Source organism: Bufo bufo, chromosome 2 (assembly GCF_905171765.1).
Source record: "Bufo bufo chromosome 2, aBufBuf1.1, whole genome shotgun sequence".
Taxonomy (NCBI): domain Eukaryota; kingdom Metazoa; phylum Chordata; class Amphibia; order Anura; family Bufonidae; genus Bufo; species Bufo bufo.
This window is the reverse complement of record NC_053390.1, coordinates 226,303,119-226,326,952: the sequence shown is the minus strand read 5'-3', so window position 1 is coordinate 226,326,952 and position 23,834 is coordinate 226,303,119. Positions and strand designations below refer to the sequence as shown.

At 43.8% G+C, this 23,834-nt stretch overlaps 1 protein-coding gene across 1 annotated transcript in view; it reads right to left on the bottom strand.

Moving 5' to 3' along the window:
• GLT1D1 (glycosyltransferase 1 domain containing 1) overlaps positions 1 to 23,834 on the bottom strand; it is a 142,191-nt gene that overhangs the window by 68,799 nt on the left and 49,558 nt on the right. The window contains exons 6-7 of the mRNA XM_040416238.1: positions 18,076 to 18,132; positions 5,118 to 5,213 (exon numbers count right to left, since the gene is read on the bottom strand). Of these exons, the coding sequence (XP_040272172.1) occupies positions 5,118 to 5,213; positions 18,076 to 18,132 (153 nt within the window). The remainder of the gene's footprint in view (positions 1 to 5,117; positions 5,214 to 18,075; positions 18,133 to 23,834) is intronic.

Genomic DNA, 23,834 nt, shown 5'->3' with positions numbered 1-23,834 from the left:
AAACAATAACTGAAGGAAAGTTAACGCAAAATTTCTGTGATTGCAAATTAATTGATGGTTTTTCTGTTATCAGTGACTTTGTTAGTTGAATTTAGCTAATAATTTTGAATCCACTTAAGTTACTGTACCTCTTCGTGCCAGAAACAGGTACTAATCAAATACATGGCATTATACAACAAATTGCAAGGAAATGTAGTGTCAGAGGTTCTCCACCTAAATTTACTGTTTGAAAAAAATCTGATTAAAACCAAAGGTCAGAGGTAAAGAATGAAATGGTAGGACTGCTGCCTAGTTGCGCTGTCCAATCTTTGCCACTTTCACAGTGCAATTCCAGCTTTGAGAGAATTTAATTGTGAATTGCCTAAAGATGGGCATTAAATAAAAGTCAAAAAGTGGTCAAAATGACCCACAATTGGAAGTGGTTGGTCATGTTGGACTGAAACTTTGTATCAGGAATCTTTTTTAAACATATCCATGATGTGCTAGTTTAATCTAGAATGTTCCTACTAATAATGTGATGTAAAACTGATCTCAATCTAATATGCAAGTTGTTCAACCGCTAACTAATCTGGCTAAGGCTCTGTGTGCATGTTCCTGTTTGTGTTCCATCAAAGGAGCAAAAACACAAAAAATAACAAGTACCGGATGCCTCATATGACAGCCATCAGTGGGGCCAAAGTACACCCCTGAGTTATAATGTGGGCCATTGCAGTCCTTTTCATTTTGACAGGAAAATTAGCGCTACACTTCCCATCCAAAATGACGGAAACCCCTGATGGATGCTCTGAGCTAGGCTTCCTAGACGATAAGACTGAACCCCCAGACTGGGCTCCTCGCTGTCCTATGCTTCCTGTCCAATGCAACTGAATCTCCTTACAAAGGCTCAGAGCCATGGTTCCAGTCCAGTATGGCGGAATCTCCTAGTGAAGGCTCTGAGCTATGTTTCCTGTCCAATATGTAGAAATCATCTGATGGAGACTCCAAGCCATGCTTCCCATCCAATATGATGGAATCCCCTAATGGATGCTCTGAGCTAGGCTTCCTAGCCAATAAGACTGAACCCCCAGACTGGGCTCCTCGCTGTCCTATGCTTCCTGTCCAATGCAACTGAATCTCCTTACAAAGGCTCAGAGCCATTGTTCCAGTCCAATATGGCGGAATCTCCTAGTGAAGGCTCTGAGCTATGTTTCCTGTCCAATATGCAGAAATCATCTGATGGAGACTCCAAGCCATGCTTCCCATCCAAAATGATGGAATCCCCTATTGGAGGCTCCGAGCTCTGCTTCTCGTCCATTATGGTAAAATCCCCTGACAGAGGCTCCGAGCTACATTATCCCCCTTAATATTATGGAATCCCTTGATGGAGGCTCCAAGTGGTAATATGAAGACAGCCTAAAACTACAAAGGTTCAGTCCAATTGTTAAAAGAAAGCAAGGAGGCTCGGCAGGATTTAGCTTTCACTATCACTGCCATATTTGTACAAGTAATTTATGGCAGAGAACCTCCTGAAGCTTTCCTCGTACATTAAATCAATAGATTGGTAGGGAACACATGAAGAAGAGGGGGAATTTATCAAGTCTTGCACATCAGAATTCTGTCTTAAAAAGGAAATAGGGCTTCTGCGACTTTTTGGTATCATTTGCGCAAAAATTTTGCGACCTTGACCTTTATAAACCACTTACTCTGGAGAATGTGGGTGTGGTTAGTCATGTTTCATTCCAGATTTATCGCTGGGACTCTTTAAAAAGCCGCATAAAAGTCCCAAAGTCACTCCAGAAGCATTTCTAGACAAAAGTGTTTCATTTAAAGTGATGCAAATGTAACAAACATGCAGAGTTTGATAAATTTGGCGCAAAGTACTCCAAAGCAGACTGAAGCAAAACGGACCCTCATGATAAATTCCCCCCGTGGACTATAGCAATAGGAGCAGTGTAGATTCAGGAGTTTTATAATAGACATCCACAGACAACACTGAAATCTATAAAGCATGAGAAGATGATTATTATAAAAGCAGAAAGCGGTTTTTGTCACAGATGATCTTGGCATCCTACAGATAAATGTCCTCCCACCAGTCGTCAGAAGAGCAGTCACTGTGTATTAACAGAAACATTTATTGTCAATTGTTGACAGTCATTTCCTATTACAAGTTCACAGGACGCTTCTGGCATTTATAGCTGGATATGGAAAGACTGACCATATGGAAGTTCAGTCTGCAGTGCCATCACGTGCACTGCATGCAGGCTGTTCAGAGGGGGTAAAAGTGCAACCCTCATCGTGACGTATTAAAGAGGTTTTAGTATCTGACACCTAGGACCCCAACCAATCAGCTGTTTGAGAAGGCCCTGGTGTATGACGTCAAAATCATCGGTCACATAGCCTAGGTGTAGTTAAAGGGGTTGTCCAGGTTCAGAGCTGAACCCGGACATACCTCCATTTTCACCCAGGTAGCCCCCACGACTTGAGCATCGGAGCAGTTCATTCTCTGATGCTCTCCTTTGCCCTGCGCTAAATCGTGCAGGGCAAAGGCATTTTCTGGAGTTCCGGTGATGAACCGGGCTCCTCTTAGGGCTGCCAGGTGGAGGCTTCCACCCAGCAGTGAGCCCGGTGACGTCACCGGCACTGATGGGCGGGCTTTAGCGCTGCCCTAGCCTGTAAAACGGCTAGGGAAGCGCTAAAGCCCGCCCATCAGAGCCGATGACGTCACCGAACACACTGCTGGGCAGAAGCCTCCGCCCGGCAGTGCGCTATTGTAAATAAAAGAGCCCTTGCCCAGCGCGATAACATCAGGAGGGTTGCCTGGGTGAAATTATAGGTATGTCCGGGTTCAGCTCTGAACCCAGACAACCCCTTTAAATCCCATTCAAGTGAATAGGACCGAGCTGCGATACTCAGCACAGCCACTCTACAATGTTCGGCACTGTGCTTGGTAAGCTGTGAGAGAGCAACAGCACTAACAGGTGGTCCGGGGCCTTCTCAAACAGCTAATACCTGGGACCCTCACTGATCACATACTGATAACCTATCCAAAGTCTCGGAAAAGCCCTTTTAACGTTTCCATCGATGGGGGTCCAGGAGCTGAGATCCCACCAATTGCTACAACAAGGCGTTATAAGGGGTCGACCGTGCTGTGCCTCTGCTCACTAGCGGAAGATGGGCTCAGTAGAAAGTCTCAGTTTGTTTTAAGCTAGAGAGGCAAGGCTTAGCTTTCTGCATCCTTGTTTTAGCGATTTACCATCAGTAAATGACATTTAAAGAGGTTGTCCAGGATATGGATAGGGAATCAACAGCTAAATCGTGGACATCCCCTTCAAATTAGTTTTTAATTTTAATTATCTTTCTTTTTTCAAATAAAAAAAAATCCAGAAATATTCCAGTTTTCACACTGACCATTTTCTATATTTTATAAGGTATACTCCCTTGTTTACACAGGGCTCCTGTCTATAAGATGGCCGCTGATGGAGGGTCATGTGACCAGGCATATCACCTCCATGTGATGCCTCATTCAAATACACTGTAGCTGCAATAAACTCCCAACAGAACAAGTGGAGATGGCAGGTGCAGTGGGTTTGAATAGAGGAGACCTCACATGGAGGTGATCTGCCTGGTCACATAACCCTCCATCAGCAGCCATTTTATGGACAGGACCTCTACAGCACAAAAGACTTGGCAAACAAGGGGGCATGCCTTATAAAATATACACTATATTAGTAAGTGCCATATGATCATCTCAAAAACACATTCATCAACAGTAACCAGAAAGTGGTCAATCATTGAGGGTCCAACCCCAACACCAGAACACCTGCAGAACATCCCCTTTTAAATTCAGAATGACTGGCAATGAGCTGCACATATGGAAAAACTAAATTGCCTGGCTATAAACGGAAGAAGCCCTTTTGTTCTTATGATGCTAAGGAGAGGAAATGCAATTTTTTAGCCTCCAAAAAAAATCCTGTAAGGGTACTTTCACACTTGCGGCAGAGAGATCCGGCAAGCAGTTCCGTCGCCGGAACTGCCTGCCGGGTCAGGCAAAACGTATGCCAACTGATGGCATTAGTAAGACTGATCAGTCGAAAAAAATGCATTGAAATGCCGGATCCGTCTTTCCGGTGTCATCCGGCGAAACGGGTCCGGCATTCCGGTATTCTGAATGCCGGATCCGGCACTAATACATTCCTATGAGAAAAAATGCCGGATCCGGCATTCAGGCAAGTCATGAGTTTTTTTCGCCGGAGATAAAACCGTAGCATGCTGCGGTTTTCTCTTTTGCCTGATCAGTCAAAACGACTGAACTGAAGACATCCTGATGCATCCTGAACGGATTACTCTCCATTCAGTAAGCATGGGGAAAAAACTGATCAGTTCTTTCCCGGTATAGAGCCCTTAGGACAGAACTCTATGCAGGAAAAGAAAAACCCAAGTGTGAAAGTAGCCTAATGTGTACCTCTGATTCGGATGTACATTGGCTTAAGTATTTCACATTGTATAAGCAAAATCACAACTTCCGCACCTTCTCTCGTTTAGGCTACATTCACACGACCGTATGTGTTTTGCAGTCCGCAAATTGCGGATCAGCAAAACACGGATACCGGCCGTGACAAGGTAGCCTATGAGAGAAAGGCCTATTCTTCTCCGCAATTGAGGACAAGAATAGGACATGCTCTATCTTGGGTGCTGTCCGCATCTTTTGCGGCCTCATTGAAATGAATGGGTCCACACCCGCTCTGCAAAATTGCGGAGCCACAAATACGGTCGTGTGAATGCACCCTTACCTGTTAACCAATCAAAAAAAATAGACCTGTGCCCAGCAGACATTTCACTAGCTGCTCTTCTCTAGGTTCAAACTACACCTTGTCGAGGAGACACAATTCAGATAACGACCATCATAGATCAGCTTTTATGACTAGATGGTGGTTATATAAAGGTTTCGATTCATTCTACAATACGCTTGATAGTGTGCATCTATAAACATATATACAGATGAAAACAGCTTGAATGGCCCAACACATTACGTGACTCCAAAAGGAACAAGGTGGGCGTTGATCCTTTTCCCTAAAAAGCAAATCTTTAGAGGTCAAGTGAAAAATTCACGGAATAAATGAAAATGTATGAAAACTCACCTGCAAAGACCTCAACCAGGTACAGCGGGTCTTTAACTCTTCTGAGGCCACAAACTAAAAGGAAAATGTGTGCATTTCCTGGGAGATGCATCATCCCTACAAATCAGAACACAGCGTTATCACACAGCCAATTCAGCAAATGGAATGGGATGAGTTTTTACTTGAACCTTGAAAATAGAATTAAAGAGAAAAAATAAATAAATGATCTGGACAGTCACAACAAGAACTAGGTCTGCGCCCTTCCGGAAACGGCCAGTCATTTACATGTTCAAGGTTGTAAGCAGGCAGCCATGCTTTTCTCTCATACAAACGGTTTAAAATCATATAGTTAATAAAGCACAAACATTATTTTCTGTCAAACAGAGGACAAAAGTGAAAAAAGTTGGCCACCTCATAAAACGGTTAGGCCTCGTTCACATCACCGTTTCTCCTTTCCGTTCTCCGGCTCCGTTGAGGAGCAGGAGAACGGAAAGGACGGATTCTGCAGATAACTGAGCGTAACGGAGCCTAAAGACCCCATACACTATAAGGAGAAACGGTGATGTGAACGAGGCCTTAGAAAGGGACAGAATAGGTTAAAAAAAAAGAAGCATTACTCACCCCTCCCACCCCCCCTGCCGCATCATTCAAAAGGTGATTTTTTTTTTGTTTTTGTTTCTAAGTCTACCCCAAAAATGTTTTGTTTCTGCAAGATACAAGGGGCTTTCATATTATGTAACCCCTTAATGACCAGAGCTGTATGCCCCTTAAAGGAGTAGTCTCAGATTTTTTTTTTATGTGTACCCCAGCCTGGTATGCTTGGGAGAACATATTAATGAACTATTTTCTAGATAGTTTATCAATATTAGATTGGCGGGGACCCTTGCCGATCAGCTGTTTGAAGTGATAGTGGCGCTTGTATAACAGCCCGTTTAACTGCGCACACCCCTATATAGACGATCCTTTGTATTCTGTTTTATCTCCATTCGGTCAGGTTAATTGTGCATTGTATTCATGACTGCTCGGGAGACTGCTGGGGTATGCAGACAGCTTAATCAGCAGAAGCACCAGAGCCTTGGCTTATGAAACATCGATCAGCAAACACCTCGTTCTTTATTAGGAAGCAATAGGCCAGCACTTCAGAAGACTAGCAATGAATAGCGTTCGTTAACTAACACATTGCTAATGGAAAAATATCTAAGAATTAAATAATGATTGTAATGACTTACGTGATGCAGCTAAATGAAGAGCGGCCCTAATACAGAAAGACGGGCAGCATCCATTGTACAGGAAAACAAAGCAGAGGATCCATCAGCAAACCGGCTCGCCACAAAAACAAGACAGCCTCCAATCTGTTCTACCATATTTCTAATGTAGGTGATGAATTCTTGAAGGTTTAAAGGAAACCTGTCATCAACTTTTTGCTGTCCTCAGTGATGGCCACATGAAGTAGTGACAGACACGGCGGGGTGTCACTCATAAGCTAAATTTAAGTGGTTGCTGAGAACAAGCAGTATATATATCACAGTCTGCAGGAGTCATGGCTGCCTGAGAAGAGTCCCACTTCTACTCTCTCTGCCCACCTGCTGATGATTGACAGTTCTCTCCTTAGCTTTATCCCTAGAAAACACCTAGCAGTCATCGGCAGGTGAGTGTGGAGAGAGAAGTGGCTCCTAAATCACGGAAGCGGACACATTCACTTGAATGTGTCCGCAATCACGGAGATGCGGAACGGAAGCACGGATCGGAACACCCATGTGTTTCTGTCCCTGTCTCCGCACTGCAAAAAAATATATATATATATAGAACTTGTTCTATTTTTTTTGCGGTGTGGACGGATCACGGACCCATTCGAGTTGAATGGGTCTCGATTCGTCTTGGCCGCTGCACAGACGTTGCCAGTGCATTTCAACGTTCGTGTGCAAGAGACCTAACTGTGACTCTTTTCCAGGCTAGGGATGCAATGATTATAATGCAGATTCACGGGAACCACTTAAAGGGATAGAATAGGTCATCAATATCCGATGTGTGAACAGACACATTTAAATCAATTGGTATGTGTTCTGTTCATGGAAAATGCGGAAAATAAAAAAATAAAACGGAAATGTGAACAAGGCCTTATGCAACCCATTAACCCCCCAATTCACCTGCTCTCATTTTACCTACCCAGTGTGAACTCTCCATTAATCAATTTTTACCATCTTGCCTATTGCAGTGAAATGTTAAAGGAGTTTCCCCACACGGCGACACTCTTCTCAGACAACTCGCAAGATATTTTTTGTAATAAGAGTCAATGGTGTCGTAATGCAACTGAGACAGTGATGTTGTAGTCGCAGCATGTCGCATTGCGACCCCATTGACTATCATTGCAAAAAACGTCATTCAACTTTTCTTCAACAAGAAGTGGTCCGACAAATGTTGCCATGCTTAGGGGTTTTATTCAGCGGATATAGGAATAGGAATAACCATGTGCCGAGTTCTGGCAGTGAAACCCCAAACTAGTGATATGCCTTCAAGGGCTCATGCACACGACCGTATGCCCTCCGAGACATACGGTCCGTGAGTGGGCCATATGTGCGCACAGCATCATAGGTTACTGTGATACTGTGCGCATCGGGCCGCCTGCGGGACTACTGTCCTGCACTCATATGAGATCATATGAGTGCCAGACAATAGTCCCGTGGGCGGCCCGATGCGCACAGTATCATAGTAACCTATGAGGCTGTGTGCTCCAGTGTGCACGATGTATGCTGCTCCGGGACATATGGCCCACTCACGGACCGTATGTCTCGGAGGGCATACGGTCGTGTGCATGAGCCCTAATAAAGTGATCTAATCATTTGTCCTCAACCTTTGTCATTTTAAAATGCTCTCTGACAGATCTCCTTTGGGGTCTATTGGTAAATGGTGGGCAGGCAAATGGGGCTAACCTGCATTAACAGGATGGTAGTGGTGCTGTTTCACAGGAATATAGGTATTTAGGGAGTCATTTACTAACCAGAAATACGCCTATATTAGGTGTATTTCCGGTGCAGACTGTGGCGCTCATGTTAAGTCTAAAAAAAAAGTGAGAGGCCTGGCAGGGCCGTCTCATCTACCATTTCCTAAGCCTTGTTTAGGCATATAAAATGGTCTAAATGTAAGACAGCAAGGAAGCAGTCTTACATTTAGATGCGGCGGTAGATCTGCCAAAGTTATGTAGAGGCTGGCACTACTCGGATCCACCGCCAGCTGACAGTCCCATAAAACCCTACTAAAAATGTCAATTATCAAAAGACTTGGCGCTATGGACTTTCAAACTAAACTGGACCCAAACCAGTAAGCATTTCCAGACTATAACATAACCGACCAAAGGAATTTGATTTCATACAGCGCTGTTCGTCCTAAATCAGTAACAGAGCCTCCACTAGAGAGGACACAACCTTATCAAGTTTATAGGACAAAAAAAAAACTGTAAAGAATACTAAGAGAAGAGATCTCAGCTTCTTCTTCCAGTAATTCCCCCAGACAACGCACATGTAAGGCGCCTATCCGCTTTTCTTCTCATATAAATCCTCTTCAAAAGCCGAGGTGACAGATGCCAAAGAGGCATTAATTCAAATGTGTCTTTACTGTAACCGATCCAAGTTCCGTGTCCTCACAAGAAAAGAGAATGATAATCCAAGCCAGCCACAGGGCTGATATCTTCTGCCTGGATGGGTCTCACAATACCTACAGAACGCGGTAATATCATAGGGGATGTCACAGATGTAAAGTAGGACACCGGTCCTGAATGATGACATGAACTTACCAATGTGATGAGCCTGTTTTCTGGAGCCGCCTCATTTTTTATACACCGTTGGAAAACTAGCGTGACAGACCGCGAGACGCTAAATCCAATAGACTTAACATCTTCATTCATTTTAGAAAGCTGGTGTTTTGGCAGACTTGAAGTTTACAGAATTAATCTGAAGACAAAAGGTTTCCCCACTGTGAAGGAAGGCTTTCTATTCTCTGCATGGCTGGCTCTTCTATGTCAGTATAAGGGTCCATTCACATGTCTGCAATTCTGCGCCGCATTTTGTGGAACGGAATTGCGGACCCATTCATTTCTATGGTGCCGAACGATGTGCTGCCCGGATCCGGAAATGCGGATCCGCACTTCCGGGTCCGCATTTCCGTTCCCCCAAAAAATAGAACATGTCCTATTCTTGTCCGCAATTGCGGACAAGAATAGGCATATTCTATTAGTGTCGGCGATGTGCGGTCCGCAAAATGCAGAACGCACATTGCCGGTGTCCGTGTTTTGCATACCGCGAGACACATACGGATGTGTGAATGGACCCCAAGTCTACTTTCACACTGGCGTTTTGGCTTTCTGTTTGTGAGATCTGTTCAGGGCTCTCACAAGTGGTCCAAAACTGATCAGTTTGCAATCTAATGCATTCTGAATGGAAAAGGATCCGCTCAGAATGCATCAGTTTGCCTCCGTTCCACTCTGCTGCTTGCAGTGTTTTGGTGTCCATCTGATGAAACTGAGCCAAAAGTCCCCATTGACTTACATTGTGTGTCAGGACGGATCCGTTTTCACTGACACAATCAGGCACAACAGAAAACGGATCCGTCCCTCATTGACTTTCAATGGTGTTCAAGACGGATCCGTCTTGGCTATGTTAAAGATCATACAAACGGATCCATTCTGAACGGTATGCAGACGGTTGTATTATCTGAATGGATCCATCTGTGCATCAGAACAAAACGCGAGTGTGAAGCCTTATATACCCATGAGGTGCCCTCAAAAAGCCCCATTCACCACTAATGTTGCCCTGTATGTTAATTTTTCACATTTTCTTATTATATCTTTTTTAAAGGAAATGTGTCACCAAAAATGTTATCTGCCAGTTAAAACCAGAAAGTGACACATATCATTTTTATCTAATGTTTTTATTTGCTGATCGGTACAGAGCAAGAAGTGGTGCCTATTATTAGGCTTAGTGGCCAGTGTGAAAACTGCAGGATTGTAAGGTTTTTGTTTGAATATAGATGGAAATGGAATGAAAAAAAAAAAAAAAAAAAAAAAACACAGAAGTTCTTTCAAAATATGTTAAAAATAAAAACGTGATTTAACCCCTTAACCTCTTAAGGACACATGACGTACCGGTACGTCATGATGTCCTGGTACTTAAGGACACATGACGTACCGGTACGTCATGTGTTGTTCCGATCACTGCCGCCCGGCCGGCAGTGATCGGAACCCGGTGCCTGCTCAAATCATTGAGCAGGCACCTAGGCTAAATGCGCGGGGGGGTCCCGTGACCCCCCCATGTCGGCGATCGCGGCAAACCGCAGGTCAATTCAGACCTGCGGTTTGCTGCGATTTCTGCAGTTTCTGGTGGACCGCGGGGATCAGAAACTTGCTGTGCCTAAAAAAAGTTTTATTCACCCCCCCCTGCACCCCCGAATGATTTTTATGGTGGCGGGAGGTGCAGGGGGAGGGTTGCGGGCGGTGTGGGCGGTGCGGGAGGCGGGCGGTGTGGCAGGCGGGATCGCGATCCCCCGCCCGCCTCCCCTTGAAAATTCATTGGTGTTCAGTGGGGATACCAGGGTGCCAGCACATTGCTGGCACCCTGGTATAAACGGCTGACATCTGCGATGCGATGTCAGCCGTTTAACCCTTTCCATACAGCGGTCCGTACGGACCGCTGTATGTAAAAGGTTAACAGCGCAGGGAGCTCCCTCCCTCTCCCATCGGGGGGCTGTTGTGCCTTTGCAGCCCCCCGATGGAGAGGGAGAGAGCCCCCAGACAGCCCCCCGAGAGATCCCCTCCTTACCCTTCCCCGTCTGCGAAGTTCTGAGCAGACGGGGAAGGTTCCCATGGCAACAGGACGCCTCTCAGGCGTCCTGCTGTCCATGGTGCTGAACAGATCTGTGCTGAAAGGCATAGATCTGTTCAGTGTAAGTAAAATACAGTGCAGTACAATATATATTGTTCTGTACTGTATTATACAGACATCAGACCCACTGGATCTTCAAGAACCAAGTGGGTCTGGGTCAAAAAAAAGTGAATAAAAGTGAAAAAAAAGTAAAAATCAAAAAACACATTTATCACTGATAAAAAATGAAAAAAATAAAATTCCCTACACATGTTTGGTATCGCCGCGTCCGTAACGACCTGATCTATAAAACGGTCATGTTACTTTACCCGAACGGTGAACACCATAAAAATAAAAAATAAAAAACTATGATGAAATTGAAATTTTGCCCACCTTACTTCCCAAAAAAGGTAATAAAAGTGATCAAAAAAGTCGCATGTACGCCAAAATTGTAACAATCAAACCGTCATCTCATCCCGCAAAAATCATACCCTACCCAAGATAATCGCCCAAAAACTGAAAATACTATGGCTCTTAGACTATGGAGACACTAAAACATCATTTTTTTTGTTTCAAAAATGAAATCATTGTGTAAAACTTACATAAATAAAAAAAAAGTATACATATTAGGTATCGCCGCGTCCGTATCGCCCGGCTCTATAAAAATATCACATGATCTAACCCCTCAGATGACCACCGTAAAAAAATAAAAATAAAAACGGTGTAAAAAAAGCCATTTTTTGTCATCTTACGTCACAAAAAGTGTAATAGCAAGCAATCAAAAAGTCATATGCACCCCAAAATAGATGCCAATCAAACCGTCATCTCATCCCGCAAAAAATGAGACCCTACTTAAGATAATCGCCCAAAAACTGAAAAAACTATGGCTCTTAGACTATGGAGACACTAAAACATTTTTTTGGTTTTAAAAATGAAATCATTGTGTAAAACTTACATAAATAAAAAAAATTGTATACATATTAGGTATCGCCGCGTCCGTGACAACCTGCTCTATAAAATTACCACATGATCTAACCTGTCAGATGAATGTTGTGAATAACAAAAAAAAAAACGGTGCCAAAAAAGCTATTTCTTGTTACCTTGCCGCACAAAAAGTGTAATATAGAGCAACCAAAAATCATATGTACCCTAAACTAGTACCAACAAAACTGCCACCCTATCCCGTAGTTTCTAAAATGGGGTCACTTTTTTGGAGTTTCTACTCTAGGGGTGCATCAGGGGGGCTTCAAATGGGACATGGTGTAAAAAAAAACAGTCCAGCAAAACCTGCCTTCCAAAAACCGTATGGCATTCCTTTCCTTCTGCGCCCTGCCGTGTGCCCGTACAGCAGTTTACGACCACATATGGGGTGTTTCTGTAAACTACAGAATTAGGGCCATAAATAATGAGTTTTGTTTGGCTGTTAACCCTTGCTTTGTAACTGGAAAAAAAATATTAAAATGGAAAATCTGCCAAAAAAGTGAAATTTTGAAATTGTATCTCTATTTTCCATTAAATCTTGTGCAACACCTAAAGGGTTAACAAAGTTTGTAAAATCAGTTTTGAATACCTTGAGGGGTGTAGTTTCTTAAATGGGGTCACTTTTAGGGAGTTTCTCCTCTAGGGGTGCATCAGGGGGCTTCAAATGGGACATGGTGTAAATAAACCAGTCCATAAAAATCTGGCTTCCAAAAACCATACGGCACACCTTTCCCTCTACGCCCCGCTGTGTGGCCGTACAGTAGTTTACGGCCACATATTGGGTGTTTCTGTAAACGGCAGAGTCAGGGCAATAAAGATACAGTCTTGTTTGGCTGTTAACCCTTGGTTTGTTAGTGGAAAAAATGGGTTAAAATGAAAAATTAGACAAAAAAATGAAATTCTCAAATTTCCTCCCCATTTGCCAATAACTCTTGTGCAACACCTAAAGGGTTAACAACATATGCAAAATCAGTTTTGAATACCTTGAGGGGTGTAGTTTCTTAGATGGGGTCATTTTTGGGTGGTTTCTATAATGTAAGCCTCGCAAAGTGACTTGAGACCTGAACTGGTCCCTAAAAATTGAGTTTTTGTAAATTTCTGAAAAATTTCAAAATTTGCTTCTAAACTTCTAAGCCTTATAACATCCCCAAAAAATAAAATATCATTCCCAAAACAATTCAAACATGAAGTAGACATATGGGGAATGTAAAGTCATCACAATTTTTGGGGGTATTACTATGTATTACAGAAGTAGAGAAACTGAAACTTTGAAATTTGCTAATTTTTCCAAATTTTTGTTAAATTAGGTATTTTTTGGTGCAAAAAAAATTATTTTTTTTACTCCATTTTACTAGTGTCATGAAGTACAATATGTGACGAAAAAACAATCTCAGAACGGCCTGGATAAGTCAAAGCGTTTTAAAGTTATCAGCACTTAAAGGGACTCTGGTCAGATTTTCAAAAAATGGCCTGGTCCTAAGGTGTAAAAAGGCTGTGTCCTTAAGGGGTTAAGGACCAGGCCATTTTTTGCAAATCTGACCAGTGTCACTTTATGTGTGAATAACTTTAAAACGCTTTGACTTATCCTGGACATTCTGAGTTTGTTTTTTCATCACATATTGTACTTCAAATTTACCAAAAATTTCTCTACTTCTATAATACATAGTAATACCTGCAAAAATAGTTATTAATTTACATTCCCCATATGTCTACTTCATGTTTGGATCATTTTGGGAATGCCATTTTATTTTTTAGGGATGTTACAAGTCTTAGAAGTTTAGAAGCAAATCTTGAAATTTTTTCAAAAATTTCCAAAACCCACTTTTTAAGGACCAGTTCAGGTCTGAAGTTACTTTGTGGGGCTTACATAATATAAACCATTGTTACTGACGCGACAATACCAAATATGTTTCAGTTTTATATAATAATAAATAAATAAAATTGTGTCTCCATATTCTGAAAACCATAGTTTATTTTTACTTTTTGGGCGACTGTCTTATGTAGGGGCTAATTTTTTTCGGTATGAGATGATGGTTTGAGTGGTAGTATTTTAGGGTGCATATGACTTTTTGTTCGCTTGGTATTACACTTTTTGTGATGTAAGGCTGGGTTCACACGAGCGTGTCCGGATTAGGTCCGGATGCGTCCCGGTGTATTGCGGCAAACCCTCACGAGTAGGAACGCAATTGCAGTCAGTTTTGACTGCGATTGCGTTCCGATGTTCAGTTTTTATCGCGTGGGTGCAATGTGTTTTGCACGCGCGTGATAAAAAACCGACTGTGGTACCCAGACCCGAACTTCTTCACAGAAATTCAGGTTTGGGTTCGGTGTTGTGTAGATGTTATTATTTTCCCTTATAACATGGTTATAAGGGAAAATAATAGCATTCTGAATACAGAATGTTTAGTAGGTGATCAATTGAGGGTTAAAAAAAAAAAATTAACTCCCCTTCTCCTCTTGATCACGTAGTTCCCAGTCTCTTCTTTACTTCTTTAATGATGAACTACCGGCTAGGACCTGTGGTGACGTCAGATCACATGCTCCAATCACATGGTCCATCACCACCGTGATGGACCATGTGATCTGACGTCACCACAGGTCCTTTAGCCCATAGCTCATCATTAAAGAAGTAAAGAAGAGACCGGTAACTACGCGATCAAGAGGAGAAGGTGAGTTAATTATATTATTTTTTTTAACCCTCAATTGATCACCTACTAAGCATTCTGTTTTCAGAATGCTATTATTTTCCCTTATAACCATGTTATAAGGGAAAATAATACAGTGAATAGACTGTCACCTAGCAACCATGCGTGAAAATCGCACCGCATCCGCACTTGCTTGCGGATGCTTGCGATTTTCACGCAACTCCATTCACTTCTATGGGGTCTGTGTTGCGTGAAAAACGCTGAATATAGAGCAGCTGCGATTTTCACGCAACGCACAAGTGATGCGTGAAAATCACCGCTCATCTGAACAGCCCCATTGAAATGAATGGGTCGGGATTCAGTGCGGGTGCAATACGTTCACCTACCGCATTGCACCCGTGCGGAAATCTCGCCCGTGTGAACGCAGCCTAAGGTGACAAAAAAAATTGCTTTTTTGACAGTTTTATTTTTATTTTTTTACGGTGTTCACCTGAGGGGTTAGGTCATGTGATATTTTACAGAGAAAGTTTTTATGGACACGGCGATACCTAATACTTTTTATCATTTTTGAAACAAAATAAAAATCATGTTTTAGTGTCTCAATAGAGAGCCATAGTTTTTTTTATTTTTTGGGCGAATGTCCTATGTAGGGGCTCATTTTTTGCCTGATGAGGTGACGGTTAGATTAGTACTATTTTGGGGGGCATACGCCTTTTTGATCGCTTAGTGTTGCACTTTTAGTGATGTAAGGTGACAAAAATTTACACTGTTTTTAGGGAAAGGGGCGTTTTTTCATTTATTTTTTTTACTTGAAACTTTATTTTTTTTATTGAAAACACTTTTTTTTACTTTATTTATGTCGCACTCTGGGACTTCAACTTTTGGGGGTCTGATCCCCTCTACAATGCATTACAATACATCTGTATTGTAATGCATTGCCTGTTAGTGTATAACACTGAGTCATACACTAACAGGTTGATTAGGAGACCCAGCCTGATGCTGGATCTCCTCGGCACCAGTAGAAGGCAGTTCCCGCCGCCATGCAAGGCATTGGGCAGCCTCTGCACAGCATCGGGCTGCCTTGTCACGCATCGAGTCCCTGCCACAGCAGCGCGAGGACTCGATGCGCTCCATCAACTTCTATGTCCGCGGCATAGAAGGGGTTAATCCGCAGCGATCGCCAACACGGCACCCCGTTCTGATAACCGCCCGCCGCGGTAAGAGGTTAAACAATGGGGGGGGGGGGTCCATTTACTAATGTGAAATATGCCTAAATTAGGTGCCGCTATCTGTGACTTTTCCCCCCTCACACCAAGTTTAAAATTGTGGGCGTGGCATGGGCAAAGAAGGGGCGGGCCAGCAGGCCCATCTCAGTCATAATTATCTACGCCTGTCTTAGGCATAGAAAATGGTCTAAATGTAGGACAGCTCAGAAGTTGTCTTAGGGCTCTTTCACACCTGCGTTCTTTTCTTCCGGCATAGAGTTCTGTCGTCGGGGCTCTATGCCGGAAGAATCTTGATCAGTTTTATCCTAATGCATTCTGAATGGAGTGAAATCTGTTCAGAATGCATCAGGATGTCTTCAGTTCCGGAACGGAACGTTTTTTGGCCGGAGAAAATACTGCAGCATGCTGCGCTTTTTGCTACGGCCAAAAATCCTGAAGACTTGCCGCAAGGCCGGATCCGGAATTAATGCCCATTGAAAGGCATTGATCTGGATCCGGCCTTAAGCTAAACGTCGTTTCGGCACATTGCCGGACCCGACGTTTAGCTTTTTCTGAATGGTTACCAAAGTTATGGAGAGGCCTGCCAGCTATGGGGCTTTATTAAGATCAGTGACTAAAACGCCTTAATAAATGTGCTCCTAGGTCTTTTTCTGATGACACATTCCCTTTAAACACTATTTTGACTTATTACTACTACTACTGAGAAAGGTTGACAGACAATTGTTGGAAGTGTATACCATATTTTTTGGACTATAAGACGCACCAGACCGCAAAACACACCACATAATTGGAATCATAAAAAACAGAGAATAAAGTTTCCTATGGGTGATATGGAACAGACACAGTACAAAAGCCAATGCCCAATAACAATGCCAGCCACAGTGCTCCCTGTTTGTACCATGTGACAGTTCAGTGAGCAGATATCTCAGATTATCTACACAGAGCACAGTACATGCGGTGTTCTCACAACTGCATTGCCAGGACCTTTCAGTTAGTAACTGAGCTCAGAATCTCCTGCTTCTAATGGCATTTGTAGGAATAAAAAAAAGAAGTGTCTAATAGTCTGAAAAATACAGTAGTTAGGGCCCATTCACACGACCATATCCGTTTTTGCGGATCCGCAAAACACGGATACCGGCCATGTGCCTTCTGCATTTTGCAGAACGGAACATCCTCTTTCATGATAGAAATGTCTAATCGTGTCTGCAAATACGGGCAAGAATAGGACATGTGACATCTTTTTTGCAGAGCCACAGAACAGACATACAGATGCGGACATTACACGGTGTGCTGTCTGCATCTTAAGCGGCTCGATCTGCAAAATTGTGGAATGGGTGCGGGCAGAAATATATTGTCGTGTGACTGTGCCCTTATTTTGTATCAGATTACAACAAATTTTATATGTTAAAGGGGTTGTCCAAGTTATGAAAAAAAATATTGTACTGTAAATCTGATGGTCAGCAATATATACATAAGCTAAGCAAGTTTTAGGCACAAACAAAAATCTATTTCTTCATTACCCTAGTGCTCTTCTGGCCTCTGTTTACATGCAACAACAACAATCTGAGTTTTTCCTCATGAATATTTATGCCTCTCCTCCTGCTCTGCAAAAGGAGTGAATAACAGTGCTGCCCTGAGTGACATGTCTGCCTGCTGAGATACTCGGCAGCATGTTGTATGTGTAGAACTACAAGTCCCAGCTGTATAATGACACTGCTGATACACACAGGATCTTCCCCCTACCTGTTCTTGTGCAATGCTCTGCAGAACTCCTCCAGTCTGTCAGCTCTGTGTCTGCAGGATGAGGAGGGAAGATTCTGTGTCTCTTCACTGCCTGCAGCTACTCAAGAAACCCTCCAGTCCTGAGTGAGTGCTGCTGAAGGGGTTAAAGTTTCCTGAAGAATCCAGGGAGAGGGCAGACGGCAGTGCAGGGGGCGTGGCCAGCACAGTGACTTCTCCTGCACAGACACAGACCTGCTCCCCAGGCTTGTGTAAGAGACATCATCAGAGAAGAGAAGCTGACATCACAGGTCATGTGACCCTTGTGAGCTCTGAGAAAGGAGCCACTGCAGATGAAGTAAGTGCATTGTAAGGAAAGGAATACGGATGCACCCAACTGAATGCTCCAAAACTACTTTAAAAAATGCTAGCTGCCGTTTATGGAGTTGATTTAGACCATAAACTCAAAATCTTTTGCCAAATGCATAAAATGTTCTGCAATCCTATAAAAGTTGAATGTTTTCTAGACAAACAGCTTAGGCTAGTCATTACTTACCTGCATTGTGAAGAAAGGTCTCAAAATCAAACGATACACTTGGCATGGTTAGAATTCCTAAAGTAACACACAAAATAGACTTTGTGAACATTTGTCAGATGCTTTTGGTATGTCTGTGTATGTCTTTTCATCACTAGATACTGCAAAGAATGGTTACATTTTGTAAGGTTATTGTACTGGTTTTCATTTTTAGAACTTAACCACATTTTCTAAAAAAAAGAGGAGTCGTTATAGAGTAGGGTCCCATCTGAAAGAGGTCACCTTGCCATGGTAGATGGGCACAAATGATTCTGACTAAAGTATATTTGCTCAGTACCTCCGATTCATTATTATAGCATTATTTCATATATTCAGTGCTTGCAGTCTTGGCAATCTATGATTTAAGCTATACTATATAATTATATATTATGTGGCCATTGTGAGAAGTTACATGAGTTACAGAAAAATGGCAGCTTGCTGTGCTACATTGCCTGGGTAGCTCCCAAGCATTACTATGGCAGTTATGGAAATTGTGGGGCGCCAGCTGTTTCCATATCTCTGGCCACCTCTGCACTTAGTTCTGTCTTGCTATTGGACAATCCCTTGAATTTTTTTCTATAAAAGGATATACTTTTCAAGTGTTAACATTATCATCCTGTAGGCGTGTGTAGGAGTCTTTTGCACTACTTGTGATATGGGGTACATATACGTGTGGGGAGATAACCACGCACACTTACAGAGACTGCGTGTACGACTCGTCATAAATTCGGCACAGGATCTGGAAGTCTGTACGCCTATACCGATATCGACGCGGAGAAACACCACTTGCCCAAACATTTTTGGGCAAGTGGTGCTGAAAAAAAAAAAAAATCACAAACACAAAGTAGGGACTTTTTCAAACCAGAAAGCTGGTGTACATTATAAGATGAATTGGGCCATGTGGACGGAGAAATTGGGAAAAAGAACAGTAGGTGGCGCTATACAAATAGATTTTATTGAATAACTTAGGGGCTATACTGAATTTGTAATTACATCCAATTAGATATGTATTCAGATGCAGGTACTGGTTTAAAAAATTTTGAATATTTTTTGTGGGTCATCCTCTTTAATGAGCATCGACTAATGAACTGTAATTTTATTTTGCACAAAAATATAAAATCAAACCAAAACCAACTAGAATGAGGATTTTCATGAGGTTAATTCACAATCCTATCCACATGGTGCCGAAAAAAAATCTGCAACATTAAATCTGCTGATTCTAGCAGACAGTGGACCTGTCACATGTGCCTGTACCCTATAGGTATTTCCACATGGGAAGGATACACCGCAGATGTGTGCATTTTATTGGGTCAGCAAACAGGATGTAATTTTAAGATCCGTTCAGATAATACAACCGTCTGCATCCGCTCAGAACGGATCCGTTTGTATTATCTTTAAACATAGCCAAGACGGATCCGTCTTTAACACCATTGAAAGTCAGTGGGAGACGGATCAGTTTTCTATTGTGCCAGTGAAAACGGATCCGTCCCCATTGACTTACATTGTGTGCCAGGACGGATCCGTTTGGCTGCAAGCAACATTTTGGTGTCAGTCTCCAAAGTGTAATGGAGACTGAACTGATGCATTCTGAGCAGATCCTTTTCCATTCAGAATGCATTAGGTCAAAACTGATCAGTTTTGGACCGCTTGTGAGAGCCCTGAACGGATCTCCCAGACGGAAAGCCAAAACGCTAGTGTGAAAGTAGACTAAGGCCTCATGCACACGACCGTTGTGTGCACCCGTGGCCGTTGTGCCGTTTTCATTTTCTTTTTCGCGGACCCATTGACTTTCAATGGGTCCGTGGAAAAATCGGAAAATGCACCGTTTTGCAGCCGCATCCGTGATCCGTGTTTCCTGGCCGTGAAAAAAATATGACCTGTCCTATTTTTTTCACGGCCAACGGTTCACGGACCCATTCAAGTCAATGGGTCCGTGAAAGAACACGGATGCACACAAGATTGGCATCCGTGTCCGTGATCCGTAGGTTAGTTTTTATACAGATGGATCCGAAGATCCGTCTGCATAAAAGCTTTTTCAAAGCTGAGTTTTCACTTCGTGAAAACTCAGAACCGACAGTATATTCTAACACAGAGGCGTTCCCATGGTGATGGGGATGCTTCAGGTTAGAATATACTAACAGAACTGTGTACATGACTGCCCCCTGCTGCCTGGAAGGTGCTGCCAGGCAGCAGCCCCCCCCCCCCCCGTAGTTAACACATTGGTGGCCAGTGTGGCCGGCCCCCACCTCCCTCCCCTGTAGTTAACTCATTGGTGGCCAGTGCGCCCCCCCCCCCCCCCCGGTAGTTAACTCATTGGTGGCCAGTGGGCCCCCCCTCCCCTGTAGTTAACTCGTTGGTGGCCAGTGGGCCCCCACTCCCGCCCTGTAGTTAACTCGTTGGTGGCCAGTGGGCCTTCTCCCCTCCCTCCCCCTCCTAATTAAAATCTCCCCCCTATCATTGGTGGCAGCGGAGTGTACCGATCGGAGTCCCAGTTTAATCGCTGGGGCTCCGATCGGTAACCATGGCAACCAGGACGCTACTGCAGTCTCGGTTGCCATGGTTACTTAGCAATTTGTAGAACCATTATACTTACCTGCAAGCTGCGATGGTCTGCGTCCGGTCGGGAGCTCCTCCTACTGGTAAGTGACAGGTCCGGCCGGGAGCTCCTCCTACTGGTAAGTGACATGACCTGGGGGGGGGGCTGCGGTCATGTACACAGTTCTTTTAGTATAGTCTAACCTGAAGCGTCCCCATCACCATGGGAACGCCTCTGTGTTAGAATATACTGTCGGATTTGAGTTTCACGATGTAACTCAAATCAGACAGTATATTCTAACATAGAGGCGTTCCCATGGTGATGGGGACGCTTCAAGTTAAAATATACCATCGGATTGGAAAAAAACTCCGATCCGATGGTATATTAACTCCTGACTTTACATTGAAAGTCAATGGGGGACGGATCCGTTTGAAATTGCACCATATTGTGTCAACGTCAAACGGATCCGTCCCCATTGACTTGCATTGTAATTCAGGACGGATCCGTTTGGCTCCGCACGGCCAGGCGGACACCAAAACGACTTTTTTTTTCATGTCCGTGGATCCTCCAAAAATCAAGGAAGACCCACGGACGAAAAAACGGTCACGGATCACGGAAAAACGGAACCCCATTTTGCGGACCGCAAAAAAATACGGTCGTGTGCATGAGGCCTAAGACTGACATATTTTTATACTGACAGCGCTTATGCATGAGCCGGCTGTCAATCACAGCGAAGGGGCAGGGAAGGGGGCGTGGTTACCGTGACTTGAAGCAAGGATGCCGCTGCCTCCATGACGTCAAGCATGTCTAGAGAAGCGCCACGGATAAAACAACGCTTTCAGTACTTTTGCTGCATCTGCCTTCAGGAAGAAAGGCATCATCAGAAACACACTGCTGGCGGCTTGGGGTGGTTTTGGGAGGTGACCGGTTCCCTTTAATCATTTTCCCTTTTATTCCCCTTCTCCCCTTTTTACACCAAAACCTTTCTATACTTAGAGATTATAAAATTCTCCCAGGCCTTCCATTATACCTGATGTTTCTGCATTTTATTGTGTCTATTATACCACCACTTCTCCATAGATCTATTCATATTCATAACGGATATCCATTCCTGAATAGTTGGAATCTCAGGGCGCATTCATCTTCTTGCCATAAGCAAGTGGGCATAGAAAAAACATTTATATATCATTTGTGCTGTTATCCCTTCAACCTTTTGTCGTATATCTCCTAATATACATAATACATTTTTCTAAGGCTACTTTCACACTAGAGTTTTTTTTTGCGGATTCGTCATGGATGTGCAAATAGGCTTCCAAATCCGGTTGTATTAGCTCTTGTATAGCCATGACTATTGTGTCAGAGGCACATTGTCTATTGTGTCAGAGAAAACGGATCCGTCCCCATTGACTTACACTGTGTCAGGACGGATCCGTCTTGCTCAGCACTACATCGCGGACAGAAAAACGCTGCTTGCAGCGTTATTCTGTCCGCGATGGGAGTGCAACCAAACGGAACGGAATGCATTCTGGTGCATTCCGTTTCTTTCAGTTCAATTTTGCCCCTATTGACAATGAATGGGGACAAAACAGAAGCGTTTTCATCCGCTATTGAGATCTTATGACGGATCTCAATAGTGGAATTGAAAACGCTGATGTGAAAGTAGCCTTATTTACACGGATATAAATCTTCTATAATCTCAGTTAAATTATCCCCGAATGGTGAGATCTTTGAGCAACTCCACCACATATGGGTAATATCTGCTTTTAATATTCCAGACCATAGGTATATTAGTATTCAATTTATGCAACCATCTAGGTGTGAGATATAATCGATGGAGCAGCATAAATTGGGTTACTCTATATGATGGATTCCGAGTAATTACAAAGTCCGTACCATTGCTCTCTGGTCATTGGGCCTATATCCCTTTCCCACTTCATCTAAGGCTACTTTCACACTTGCGTTAGGTGCGAATCCATCTGGTATCTGCACAGACGGATCTGCACCTATAATGCAAACGTTTGCATCCGTTCAGAACGGATCCGTCTGCATAACAGCTTTTTCGGATCTGACAGTATATTCTAACACAGAGGCGTTCCCATGGTGATGGGGACGCTTCAAGTTAGAATATACTAAGAACTGTGTACATAACTGCCCCCTGCTGATCCCCCTCCCTCCCCAGTATTAAAGCATTGGTGGCCAGTGCGGCCCCCCCCTCCCCAGTATTAAAGGCATTGGTGGCCAGTGCGGCCCCCCCTCCCCAGTATTAAAGGCATTGGTGGCCAGTGCGCCCCCCCCCCTCGTCTCCCCAGTATTAAATTCATTGGTGGCCAGTGCGGCCTCCCCTCTCACCCCCCCATCATTGGTGGCAGCTTAGAGTTCCGATCGGAGTCCCAGTTTAATCGCTGGGGCTCCGATCGGTTACCATGGCAGCCAGGACGCTACTGCAGTCCTGGCTGCCATGGTTACTTAGCAATTTTAGAAGCATTATACTTACCTGCACTGTCTGTGGCCGGCCGGTCGCTCCTCTTACTGGTAAGTGAAAGGTCTGTGCGGCGCATTGCTTATAGCACAGACCTGTCACTTACCAGTAGGAGGAGCGACTGGCCAGCCACAGACAGCGCAGGTAAGTATAATGCTTCTAAAATTGCTAAGTAATCATGGCAGCCAGGACTGCAGTAGCGTCCTGGCTGCCATGGTAACCGATCGGAGCCCCAGCGATTAAACTAACTGGGACTCTGATCGGAACTCTCCGCTGCCACCAATGATGGGGGGGGGAGAGGGGAGCAAATGAATTTAATACTGGGGAGGGAGGGAGGGGGGCCGCACTGGTCACCAATGAATTTAATACTGGGGAGGGAGGGGGGCCGCACTGCCCAACGATAAATTTAAAACTGGGGAGGGAGGGGGGTCTGGCCCGTGCTGCCTGGCAGCACCTGATCTCTTACAGGGGGCTATGATACGCACAATTAACCCCTCAGGTGAGGCACCTGAGGGGTTAATTGTGCGGATCACAGCCCCCTGTAAGAGATCGGGTGCTCCCAGGCAGCAGGGGGCAATTATGTACACAGTTCTTAGTATATTCTAACTTGAAGCGTCCCCATCACTATGGGAACGCCTCTGTGTTAGAATATACTGTCGGATCTGAGTTTTCACGATCTAACTCAAATCCGATGGTATATTCTAACAGAGGCGTTCCCATGGTGAT